The sequence below is a fragment of the Equus quagga genome, chromosome 9 (genome assembly GCF_021613505.1).
Source record: "Equus quagga isolate Etosha38 chromosome 9, UCLA_HA_Equagga_1.0, whole genome shotgun sequence".
Classification (NCBI taxonomy): domain Eukaryota; kingdom Metazoa; phylum Chordata; class Mammalia; order Perissodactyla; family Equidae; genus Equus; species Equus quagga.
Window position 1 is genome coordinate 77,215,581 of NC_060275.1, and position 13,837 is coordinate 77,229,417.

The 13,837-nt window shown below is 39.0% G+C and overlaps 1 protein-coding gene across 7 annotated transcripts in view; it reads left to right on the top strand.

Annotated features, from left to right (window-relative positions):
• Positions 1-13,837, top strand: part of PDE4D (phosphodiesterase 4D) — a 1,409,587-nt gene that overhangs the window by 1,214,844 nt on the left and 180,906 nt on the right. For all 7 annotated transcript variants that reach the window (XM_046671306.1, XM_046671305.1, XM_046671307.1 and 4 more), the window contains 2 exons: positions 6,103-6,176; positions 10,533-10,582. In XM_046671306.1, coding sequence (XP_046527262.1) covers positions 6,103-6,176; positions 10,533-10,582 — 124 coding nt within the window. The remainder of the gene's footprint in view (positions 1-6,102; positions 6,177-10,532; positions 10,583-13,837) is intronic.

A 13,837-nucleotide genomic window follows, 5' to 3' on the forward strand; every position in this document is an offset into this window, starting at 1 on the left:
TAAGGAAATCTAGTCTTTTGCATAATCAGACATTTTCTGTAGTGTACCTGTAATCTCCAAAAGACTAATAGAATTCCAGTTCCCTGAGAAATATATATTTGTCAAATATCAGTCTTTGTTAGTAAACTGTTTAAATAAATGTGTACTTAATACCCTTGAAATTAGGACTTTGAATATAAACCAACTCTGTGTAGTATGTAGGCATATCTGATCCCTGAAAATGATCCTGGAATGTATTTACAAGCGTTTGCTTATGATTGGCTTAATGACTCAGAACACCTCGTAGAAGGTGGTTTTTGCCCCAGAGGCTGCAGATTCTTTTTAAGTGGCTTCATCACAGTTTTTACAAATGGCCTTTTACTAGAGTGTATGATCTGGAAAGCTCTACTAGGATTAAAAAAAAAAAAAAAAAAGCCTGTTACCCTGAACAATTTCACCATTGATCGAGCATCTTAATGGAAAGCAGGTAAGACAGAAGGCCCGGTTATTGGCGGTTTGTCTGTGGCTCTCTTAAGCTCTATTGGGCACGACTCGCTTATTTTGTTTTCCTAACCAATAACTCCTCAAATTTTTAATACAGGATACAATATTCATCATTTAATGCTAAACACTATAGTGCTTAAAATATTAGATGCTTACGTCACTTGAAGTGATACCAACATTATTTGCCCTAATGTACCATAGCTGCTTTCACCAATGGACAGAAGACAGTCGATTTTAGACAAATCGCTCAGGGAAATGTTCAAATGGGCCAAAAACTTCTCCCCGTTCCCCAGCATGCTTTGGGGTTTGGAATTTCACATTAAATTCTTCTCGTGAAAAAGCCATCCTACTTTCAAAATAAAATCTTTTTTGCCTAAAAAGTTTAAAAAAGAAATATAAGCAAAAGGAAGAAAAAGAAAATTTCCCGTAATTCCAAACCCCAAAATAACTAGCATCGACATTTTACTTTATATCTTTTTTTTTTTTTTCTGTATTTTCTTTCCAATAATTCTTTCAAATGGGCCTCTCCTTGTAAAAGTGGTCAAAGGCCTTTTCCAGCCGGTCTCATCTTCTCCCTCTTCTGGAGAGAGAACTCGTCTCTTTCTACCTGAGCACATCTCCAAAACATGAAAACGATCCCTCCCTGTTTTTTTCCCCAATCATGGTTTCCTGTGAAACTAAGAGAATAAAATCCTTTTATAAGACAATTAAGAAGTCATGCAAGGATATATTCCACTCTGATGGATAGGGCTGAAACCTAAAACATCTTAGACAGATGTGATCTTCAGAAAGAACCCTACAAAACTCCTCTATTACCATGTCTAGAACGCTGTGGGGTGGGAAATCTTGCTAATGTTTAACCTAAACACTTTTCTACTTCTAATTTCTAATGTTTTCTCCTATAAGCTCAGAATCCTCTTGATCCCCCCTAAAAGTGACAGCTTTAAATATTTTATTTCCGTTTTGAAATGTTCCCCTATGTTTGTGTTGAAATCTTTCTGGGTGGGGATTTCCTTAGGCAGGAAGGCTAGGTGTTGAGAGGAATCCCAATGTTGTGCCAGGTCATGTCACTGGCAACTGGCCTTTTCCTCCCGAGAGTGTAGTAACAACTTGGCCAGAGTTCTTGCAGGGTCCCAAGGAACACCAAAGGAACCCAAGGAGACAGACAGTGATAAGTGTTGGCAATCTGCTTTGTAGTCAGTGGCCTCTGGCCCCACCAGTCGCATTATCTGTGACATGAGTACCTTGTAAAACTCTCAATCCATTAGAATTCTCATCTGAAAGTATGAAATGTTAATAAAGGAAAAAAGTGGAATCTTTAAGTAAAAGATAGAAAATATCCAAATAATATCTTGGAAACCTGGAGAGATCCTCATGTCATTCAGACTAAGGAGATATGCCTGATTTAAAAATACAGGGTATGAACAACTAAGTCATTTTACCGTTAACCAAAATACAGCACCTGGGATAATTTTATTAAAAATGTCGTTATTAACACTATAGAACATGACTATTCCATTGAAAATAGAACATGGCCAATATGTTTTTAATGCCTGCCTGGGTCCCTGCCCATTTCACCCAGCAGCAGACGTCTTGCGGTCTCATCACAGTTCCCCTCTCACCGAATCCGCCAGGATCTCCTTGCCCGGCTATTAAAGAAGATAATCACATTTCAGTTGCTTCTATCTGTTGGTTTTTCTTTATTCTTCATTAAAGTAAATGACAGCATCTGCTAGGAATCTAAATACTTTTTAGGTTGAACTATGTGAAATTAACATTCAACCTTTTTCGTCATACAAAAGCAGCATTTCATATGGTTTAACCAAAACATAACTTGGAAAGAGGTTTTCTTTTCCATCAAAATACCTTTGTATCCTATAAATAATCGTAATGTGACTCCACTTTTTTTTTCTGGACGTAAAAACCAAGGCCCCAGCCCGTGGCAACTCATGATCTGTGTTTTATCGCCATCTAGTGGCATAAAGTGTATTTGGAACGAAAACAGTCCTCAAAATCCTTTCTTTCTTTGTTTTTGTTATTTTTTAAGCAGGAGTTTTTAACAAGAATAGTATTGCCCCCCTCCTTAAGAAATCTCCTCTTTAAATCTTTTCAAGAAATTATTATTATGTAAGTATACATTTCATTTAGGCTGTGTTCAGTTTAACTTTTTAACGAAGCCCACATTTTTCTGTGATTTTCAGTGACTCTTATTGGTTAATAAATGTTTAGAAGTACCTAAGAAGATCTGAGACTAGTATGTGTAAATAACGTTTAGTCTCTCTCATGGGTTAGTCCATGAGCCATCTCTGTGCAGAAGTTTTCCACAGCACTATCGTAATTCCTAAAGTCTATGTATTTCACATCATCCCCAGTCTATTTTTGACTCTGACTGATTACACTTTTGCTTGGAGGGGCAGAAGAGAAAGAAATGACCTTAATTTTCTAACCATCGAGCTGTGTGACAGAAAACGCCGGGGACCTTTTTGGTTAGAAAGCATTAAGCAGTGAAGAAAATTAGAGGAGCTTTAAAACTCTGACTATAGTTCTTTTTTTTTTTTTTTTTTTTTGAAGAATATTAGCCCTGAGCTAACATCCACCGCCAACCCTCCCCTTTTTCTGAGGAAGCCTGGCCCTGAGCTAACATCCGTTCCCATCTTCCTCTACTTTATATCTGGGACACCTACCATAGCACGGATTGCCAAGTGGTGCCGTGTCCGCACCGGGGATCCGAACCGGCGAACCCCGGGCCACCGAAGCGAAATGTGCGAACTTAACCGCTCCACCACTGGGCCGGCCCCTTGCCTACAGTTCTTGAAGGGTTGACTTCAGGGGAGTGAGAGCTGCCCTAGAACAAAAACAGAGAATAATTGAACCCTAATTCAGGGCCTTGAGTAACACTGTTTCCACTTCTCCCCCACCACCCTAGCCGGTGGATGCCTCATCTCTGTGTCCTGCAGTGCAAGTGAGAGCATAAAAAACTAAGCAGTGCACTGGGGATGCAGACCCCAGGACAATCAATGGGCCCTAGGGCAACACCTCCTTATAAGATTTGTCTGGAACTTTTATTTACACTTCTGCCGATATCATATGTGTCATAGTGCAGAAGATAATGGTTTATACTCAATATAAAATTCATAAAATATTATTTGTCCTACCACGAAAACAATGATCTAAGACTTGTGCACATACGCAATGATGTATCTACAAGGTTATTTTCTGCAGTAGTCTTTGTAAAAGCTAAATTTAGGAGACGACCTAAAAGTCAATTAGCAGAGGGGACAGGCAGCCGTATGCCTGGAGGAGGGGCTGGGAGGAAAATATCTTTTTTCACTTTTTACTTTGAAATATTTCATACATATAAGTGACTATGTCTAGTGATTATCTACCATATAAAGAATAATACTAAAATCAACAGTTTAAGAAATAGAGCAGTACCGATATTTTTAACGCCCTGAAGGTCCCTCCGCAGCTCATCCACCTGCCTCCTCTCGGAAGTAACAGTAATTTTTGTTTCTGTCTTTGTTACTTAGGGGAAAACGGTTTTCTTCTACTCTTTTGTTCTGTTTAAATTCTGCACCATGTGAAGATATAGATTATGCAAAACAAATACATTAAATTTAAATTAAAAACCAAAACAAAATAGTCTAATTTAATATCTTTGTTGTAACGAGTGAAAAACCTTTTTTACAGAAAAACAGTTGCAGTATATGTTCCATGAACTAAGGTTTCCTTTCGAATGAGCATTTGACGTAAATTACCTGCAGGGCTATTTCTGTTTACCCAGCTGTCAAATGCAGTGCCGTTACTATAATTTATTAGAATAAAATTCTCAGAATTCTGTGGTTAAAATTTTGCCTAGAAAAAGGATCGACTAGGGAGTGCAATAATCTTATTTAAAGTGCTTTATCAGTGCATTTGATGTTAAATTCTTAAAGCATAAATTAAACCTGTGTAATTTAATGACAGAGGATCATTTGTCAGGTTTATTTCTGCATCTTTCAAGATTCATGCCTAGTGAAAGGCATGGTGGTCTGATGTCAGCAGTGGGCTATTTGAATACTCCGTCATCGGCAGCGTGACATTTCAGCGCTGGGAGCCGTTTATATGTGATAATGAGCCAGGTTTTTCCAGTGACTGAGTTTATCACGATTGGCACCTCAGGAAGCACCATTGCCTCTTTCAGGGGATAATGCTGTAGGGTCACTGTCCCGGGATGTAAACAGCACCCCTGTGACTTACAAGAATTAATGCCAATTTCAAAAATGTCTGAAGATGTTTTCATCTTAGAAAAAACTTACACTGTCATTAGTCTAGGTCAGTGCCAGATGAGAAAATTCTAGAAACGCTTGTGGAACCCTTGGAGCAATTATGAATTTGCCCCTCCCATACTATCAATGGTAGCCATTAACTAAATTCCCTTGGCACCCGCCAAATCATTAATCCAGTGGAATGTTGCCATAATGGGCTTCCTATTCACTGAGTGCTTTCTATTTACCAGACACTGTTGATGGCACCTAACCTGTCATTTCATATCATCTTCACAGCAACCCTATGAGGTAGATACCACTATCCCAGTTTACAGAAGGGGAAACTGAGGTCGAGAGTTTATGTAACTTGACTAAGTTCACACAGTGCATGCATCTCAGAGCCAGGCAGTCTGGGTTGTTATGCAGTGCCCCATAGGACATTTGGAATCTGTATCTTCGATAAATTTAACATTCTGGTTGTCACTCAGATTACCAATAATCTCACCTGATATTGGCCACACCCTGGGGGAAACAGGCCCATTCTGGGAGAAAGAGAGGGAGGTAATGCTCTTCTAACTTTTCTCTCCTAGTCTCACTTCTATTTCTTCTGCTGCTTTCTAGTTTCACTAGAATTAAGAAAAGGAAGGGCGATCGGAGATAGTGGGACCCAGTGGTCCTGTGTGTGTGGATATGTCGTGTCTGTGTATTCATTTATTCAGCACATTTTTATTGAGTATCTTCTGTGGGCCAGGCACTGTGCACACACAGGGCAGTCCCATTTGATGTGAGAAATGCATTCCTGAGAACCTTCTAATTCGTGGTTCAGATCACCTTTACAGAGAAAAGAATTTCTCGTTACTGGCTAGAGTGGCCGTGTGGCAAAGGTGAAAAAATTTAAAATTGATTTAGCTTGCTGACTTTGCAATTATGACATTTTTGGTGAATTTTTGAAGAGAATTTGAGGATAACTTGTTTTAAATTTTATTCCCAAAGTGAGACTTGACAAACATTTTATATTCACACTATCTCAAGTTTGCATAAAATGCAACACTATATGTATATTGCCTGGGACATAGTTTTGGTGACTGAGGAATCCAGGAATACTGTGGAAACTGCTGCTGCTGTCGCCATATTCATAGACAATGAGGAGAAACATGTGGAAAATCCTTGCAGTCTGTCCTCTCTGGATTTTGAATAGATACATAGAAGCTTCGCTAAGCACTGGGAGATTCTTTAGCAGTATATGAAACTAGCTTGCAAGCAATATCAAGTTTTCATTTAAAAAATCATTTTTTAAAATCGCCAAGTCATTTTAAAGTGCTTTAAAGATGGCCCTACTTCAAGAAGTTTAAAGTATCCTTTTTTGTTGTAGGTCTTAGCGAGCCTGCGAACTGTACGAAACAACTTTGCTGCGTTAACTAATTTGCAAGATCGAGCACCTAGCAAGTAAGTTATCCTTCTTTTCCTCTCCTTCTTGCTGAACTGTTATAGGGTGTTCTCTCAATTTGAGTGAACTCAAGGCAATATATTAGATTTCTCTGAGTTGTTGCAATGCTGTCTAACCATTTACACTATGTCATATGATGTCCTGTTAATATTCTATAAATACTTTGTAGTGGTGGTTCTAAGATCAGAAATGAAGCAGTATGACAAATAAGTACGGTGATTCCATCTGTCAGAAATCACCTGGCTTACCCAGCCCTCTGCTCAGTTATTCACACTCAGGGTAACTTTATAGGTTTGGCTAACTTCATAAATTAACCATGGACATACCATCTCATCAAGCCTTAAAGTCAATCCAGAGTCATCCTCTTAGTTCTGAGACAAGGATTCCTTGGAGAAGTACCATATCATAGCAAAGATCTTTGATTTTCCTGCTGTTACTGACTCTCATATCAGCAGCATCATGGAACAATCGATCAAACTGTGATATGTGATAACAGGGAAAGCCTTTGAAAGAAGGAAAGCCGAGATGGAAAATGATTATAATTTGGGGGTTCTAATAAAGGCAAAAGATCTAAGAAAACAAAATTAATATTTTAAGATTAAATGGAAAAATGATTAGTTATTCAAATGCTCATTATTTTGGCAATCTATTGTTAATAATAAATAAAATGCTATCACTAAAATATCAACTCCAAAGAATTTTCCAGAAGAAAAAGCATTTCCTTAAATCAATATTGAGAGGACAGTGAATAAAAATTTATTTGGAATTATAACTTATCTAAGTGTATACAATTTCATAGTAGTTGCTACTTCTTAAAGAACATGAAAAAAATCTGAACTTTCCGTTCCATAATGATATAATTGACCTCCCAAATTCATGCTTTCCATGATTAAAAAATGCTCTTGCCATTATGTACGTACTTCCTGTGATAGAAAACGGTTTTTAAAAAATCAGTGTAAGTGTCAAAATGCAAATAATTGGAATGGAACCCAGAAACTTCAGCTGTTTGTCATGTTTCTGGATAATGAATTTTTGCAGGCCTGTTCCCTCAGTCTGAACATTTCTCACCTTCTTCTTCCCCTCCTCATCCACTGGGCTAACTGTAATTCATGCTTTCGGTCCCAGCTTAAACAGAATTCCTTTTGAGCCATTCTCCCAGACTAACACCCGACATACACACGCCCACCCCAGGTCCCAAACTGGGTGGTATGCCTTTCCAGCTCGTCTGATCGCATCTTGCACCTAATGTCTATTTGAGCACGTGTCTCTCTCTGCTCTAGTTGCGGATTTGCCTGTCTGAGTGCTCCTTAAGAATGTCAGGGCCCAGTGAGCAGTGGTTGTATCTGGTTCACATTTGCACTCTTGGTACCTAGCATAATGCTCAGACAGAGTACTCACTTTGCACGTGCTTGCTGCCTGGAAGAGTGAGGTGGTGAGGCAGCGTGTGGAACGTGAGGATGTGCTTCGAGGTATTTCTCCTTTGCCAAACATGTCTTCTCTCCTCCACGTCCATACAATATCACGCTGATCTCAACGGCCCCGTGGGGCTTTTGGTGTTTGGTAGCTCATAGGTGCATCACCTCCTCTTTGGAAAGTCACAGCACTGCAGGAGGAACGAAGTTACTGGTGTCACTCCCAAACTTTTTTAGTCTCAATTTTTATCTAAGAAATTGAGGTATTGTTTTTAAAAGGCAAACCAGAAACTTTATAACTGCTTTTACGCTTCCTTCAGACATGGTCACTTGGGGACCAGCATTTAAACCTGTGACAGATAAACTTGATCAGAGAGGTGTGAAGGCATCAGATTGGCCTTCCGTCTCCAAAGAGATGACGTGAGGCCCATTCTGTGCAAGACAGAAGTTTTCAACTCATTTACAGGGACAGACAGATTAAAACAGGAAAGAACAGCTGGAGGAGGGTAGAAAAATCATAGTTTATGCCCAGACTTGACCTACAATTGAATGCCCAGGGTGATGTCTAACCAAACAATGTTATCTGGTAGACTTTAACTAAAGGCCTTTGAGGTCTCTCTTTTGGTCAGATTTGTACCTCCTTTACTGATGTAAACCCAATCAGCCTCCTCAGAATAGTAGAATTCAATCTGTGTACGGCCAAGCTCTGTTCTGTCAGTGTGGGCAAAGTGCATGTAACTCTGGGTCATCACATGATGACCCTGAAGGAATCGGAATTTCCCTACTGGGCACTCCCAGTACCACTGGAGCACTTCCAGACTCACCCTTGGATTCTGCGGAAGGCATGTGCTACCTTGCACAATCCACTTTTTAATTTGCTAGGAGGAAGAAATTTAGGAAGAATGCATTTGAAGCCCTGACCTCTGTGGGTACTCAAATGCACATTGCTGACTTTTATTAACCCATTAAGAGTCCTATTACCTTGCTCTTTCTTACCCTTGAGAGTTTTCATTCCAGAAGGGAGTTCTGGCTCATTCTTCATTAAATGATTTATCACCGTAACCGTGGATCAAATGACTAATATTCTCTGCTTGCCCTTATTTGTTGAAATATCAAGTTCCCAAAGTGACCGTTGTTGGATTGGTATTAAGAGAAGACAGTAAGTAACAAGTCAAAAATGTGGTTTTCCAAAACTATAGAAAAGTTTAAAAGTATTCATTTGATACCTTTCCTAGACAAAATTGATGCTTTCTAAATTTTCATAGAGCAAGAACTAAAAAAAAAATAATCAATATATAAATTATTTGAATAATAAGCTCTCAGCAAGAAGATAACTATTAGTGTATAGACCAGAGGTGTTTTAGAGCAGCGGTTTAAAACAGTAACCTTTCTGTTCCATGAAGCATTAATCAAGTTTCAAATTCCCCCATTTTATTTCATAATAAAAACTAAAATAATTCAGAAGTAAATTTTGGTGACTTTTCAATCAAATACAAAATTTCAGTCCCAAACTGACATCAGTAAACGTAAGAGCAGTGAGACAGAGCCAGACACTGACTGGAACCAAGACTGAGAATTGACAAAGTACCAGGCCGCTTTTCCCAAGGGTCTCCCAGCCCTGCTAAGAGATTTGTCATCTCAGGAAGGCAGATTTGAACAGGGCTCTGCGAGAGCCTGCCACCTGCACAGATGTGTGGCTTTTGGTCCAGGTTCCACAAAAGCATCCTCAAAATAAGGCAGCATAGCAGAGCGCAGGCCCTAGAATCACATTACTTTAGTTCACATCTCAGCTTTGGCACTTGGAACAAGTTATTCAACTTCCCAAAGGTCTGTTTTCCTCATTGTAAAATGGGAACAATGAGACGACCTGCCTTAAGGTTTCTTGTGAGGAGCAAAGGAGATAATTCGTTTAAAGTGCTCGTTTAGCACAGTGTCTGACACACAGTAAGTGCTTATTAAATGTTAGCCACTGATAGAAGTACCAAAAAAGAGAAAAGCACCAAAAATCAATAAAAACAAAAATTTTGCAGACATCCTTGAATGTGTCTGTTTTTTAAAGTTTTTTTAAAGATCATTATTTTAAAAGCTTTCCATTGTAAGTAACAACTTTATAAAGTTATATTTCAAAAAATCTTAGTGGATATTGTATAAATGATAATTCTTTTCAACGTAATTTATTAAGCATTAGATACATTGTGCTGTGCTCTCTAGGGAATACAAGTTAGTCATAAAGCATGGTTTTCTGCCTCGAGGGGTTTATAATCCTCTTGTGGAACTTGGCAAACATCTGAAAAATTAAAGACTATGCGATAGAATCTAGTTAAGCACCTTTAATTTACAGTATTTCTAAAGTCTCTAGAGCATCTATTGGGACAAATCATTAGTATACGTTTCTAACAAATGTAGCAGAGGTGTTTCTCCATATAAGAAATAGAAAGGAAAATGTTAAAATAGCTTCTCTAATTGTAATATAGTTTACAAGGAGTCATTTACTTCTGACAGTGTACAGGCAATCATAGAAATGTATGCCAAAAGTAAAAGTTCATTAACACTGTGTTAGGAAAACCAAGTATAGACTGACTACTTTTCCAAATTCAAAGAGTCTGTGTTTGCTCTGTAAGCCCTCTGTAAGCCTTTGCTGAAATAGTCAATCAATGAGAACTTCCTCCTCTATCATGTCCCTGTGACATTTACATCAGCTTTATTTACCCCACAGTCTATCACTATGAGATTTAACTGTTTTCTTCTTTGACGTGTGATCTGAACTATGGTACGAAGGGTACCTAAGGACTGGACTGGCTAGTCTGAAAGAAATCTTAGTTTGCACGTCTTAACTTAAAAATAATTCTTTAAATTAAAATGGCATATCTGAAATGACTCAGAGAGTCCACAGATCACCAGGCACCGCATATTTACTGCTTTGTATTTTTTTGTCTTTGTCAGAAGATCACCCATGTGCAACCAACCATCCATCAACAAAGCCACCATAACAGGTAAGAAAGATCTGGGAGCTTATTCTTCTCATGTGTAGGAAGAAACCATATCTTCCAGGATTCAACCTAGCATTAACTCACCAATTTTATACTGCAATTCTAAAATTTTAAAGAAATTAATTCTTTCTTCTCTATATTATCATTTCTCTCATTGATCTTACAAGTCATCCATTCACGCTATTACTTGTAAAATATTTACTGGTGTACCATTTTTAAAAAGCATTTAAATTTGTGCTCTAAGTTTAGCATTGCTCTGGGCATTTGTATTTTGGGAGACTGCATTACCTTCAAAATGTTGACCATGTTGTTTCCATGCTTACGTTATCAGTGTGATGTTAATATATGGTAACTTGGTTTAATGGACATGAAAGCATAAATAAAATGTGCCTTCTTGGTTAATCAGTATCCCAGTTGTATGTAGGAAGGAACACCATTCCAGCAGTCCTGATTTGGACCCAGAGAGTTGAGAATAAATTCAGTTTGGGAGAAGAGAGAAGAAGTAATTATACAACATAGGAAAGTTCAATGAGATCAAAAGAACAGATGGTTTGGGGAAGAGAAGTGGAAGGAATGATGAGGGACATAAAGGGCAGAAAAATAAAATTACCTCGATTCCCCTTAGTCTATTTTAAACGTAGAACTTGACCTCAACTGAACCAAAAATGGAACAAATGATCTCATTTTGCTGAACCTGAAACCAGACTGAATTCATTTAATCATTTCTTAAAACCCCACTTAAAATAATTGCCTGGAAAAGGAAACCTAAGTTTTCTAAAATTATTACCAGAAGAAAATTAACATATTTTTCAAACTAGACCAATACTTCATTTGATTCAAGTGTCTTCTCTGGACTTGAACTCATAATGTGCTGAGGAGCTCCTTATTAAGTTATTACTGAGTACGCTCTGCGTGAAAGTTAACTTCATCATGTCCAGTCAGCACTTTTCAACTTGTCTCGTTTGTGGTCACTATGTCAGAGTTGATTCTGGAACAGTTGTTAATTTTGTTCTTTCCTAAATGTCTTTCTAATGAGGCTTGTATTTCAATGAATATTAAATTATTGGTTCTCTTTTCCATGTTTATCTTTCAAAATCTTATTGGTGATGATTTTCAACTGTCATTTCATAGTATGTGTCTGGCTCTCCAGTTTTCTTCTTGACATTGATCAAGAGATGAACTGATCTGATAACTGAAACTCCTATAAATTAAAGTAGATTCTTTAAGTAGCAGATTTCTTCTTCAGAAACCCAAAGTCAATGTAAATGAGCCTAAACTGAGATGGCAGCATAGAACTGGACTCTTCTGTTTCTATTCACTTGGCTGATTATGTTGAGGGATGAGCAGACTGACTTTTGTGAGCATGTGCCTGAGGCCTCTAGTGAGACAGGCCACCTGGCACCTGATTTCTAGCCCTGCTCCAGGCGCCAGGTCTGACAGCCATAAAGAGGGACAACCCCCCTGCCTCCCATATTTTTGCAATAAGCAGGCTCTCGATGTTGCAATTTGAGTAGAATGCTGTGCTATTTTCTTCCCTGAACGCTTTTGTGTCTTGAGGTCATATATGAGCCAGCCCCATAGGAACGTCCTCCCAGAAGAGCCACTGTAGGTACCTGTGGAGATTGTTGTGTCCAACAAGAGGCAGAGGCAGTGGATGTTCAGTGGTCAGGGCAGCTCTGGCTGTCCCCCAACACTGATTAAAGGGAGAGTAGCTGCACTCAGGAGCACACACTTAGACACATGTGAGAGACCCCATAAAAGCTCCCAGAAATTTTCATGTAGTATTGAGGCCCAGGGGCAATACCAGAGAGAATTATGAGCTACTGAAATATGGGAATTAAGGCGAATATGGCCTCATTTGTACCCACAAGCTGCTGACCTAGGGTCTAGGGACAGTGGGGCTACAGAAATATCTTATCTAGGAAGGGAAACTAATTAACTATCATTAACTGCTTAATGCAGCTGTGTTCATCACAAAGCACAACAGGAAATTAACTGACTAGAGAGTGGAAGTCTTTTTCCTTCCCCAAGCTTAGCAAACCAAGGTGCAAAAGTGGAATGGGGGTTGAGGGGCTGAGGGCAATAGCAGGGGAAGTTTCTCTCCTCTGAGCCCATTCTGGAAAAGTGGGCCCTTAAAAACATAAATAATAATATTGGTTGAGACTTTGGTAGAAGACTTGAGACACACAGAAAAAGTGATGCTTGTGAATTCCCTCCCTCAGCAGCTGACTACTCAGGTCCTACCTCCAAGTTCACTCCCCCTGGTGTTGGAACCCAGCTATACCTCTGAGGTTGTCCTGGGAATGGTGGAGAAGAGCATTAAAAAGAGTCGATGGGATACCCTTTAACATGAATTTGACCTTCTTAGAAATTTTATTTAGAGTCTAGAGGAACAGTGTAGCATATGGTTAAGTTCATGACCGGTCCAAAAGGCTGCAGTGGTGCACAGCTCCCAGGCACCCCTGGAGGGCAATTTCATAGACCATCACTGCTGGAGCACCCCTGGAATCATGCAGTGTGGGGCCTCTGCATGTCCAGAATTCAAACCATGCTCTATCATGATAACTTGTGGCCCTGGGCAGGTTACATACCCTTTCTCTGCCTCAGTTTCCCCATTTATAAAATGATGATCATACAGTTATTGCTAAATTAAATGAGTTCACATGTGGGCTGCTTTCAGCACAGTCCTTCACAAAGTAAGCACTCAGTACATCACTTTTTGTGTAGTTTTGTTGTTTTTATTTCCAAGACCGACTCTGTGTGTAGAACTAGGGGTGATGGAAAGAACAGGCCAGAAAGATGACAGAAGGAAAGGGAAGAATGAGAGACAGATGAGATTGCAGGATCATAAGAGTAAAAATTATGGAGCTCCCCCAAAATGGTTGAAATGGACACACTTCCTTTGTGCCTGTCAAATGTGGGGTCTCCTGTTGCTGCCAGTGCTCTGTCCCTTCCTCTCATCACAGCCACAGACCTTGGTGCCCTTGTGATATGGCTGATAAACTACTGTTCAGGGTTATTTTCAAAATCTAAGAACTTACTTTTGAGTCATAGCTCTTTGAAGGAAAAAATTACCTCCCTATAACTTTTCTGTGAATCAACTCTGTGACTTTTTAAAAAGAAGAGTTGAGAACTTTGTCTATTATGTCACACTATGTTTTCTAAAGCTTTCCCCCATAGATCGTAGAAGACCCTTCTCCCTCTTTGAAGTTATTCCATTTGACGTGTGTCAAGGCCAGGAAAGTTTGATTTTATAAC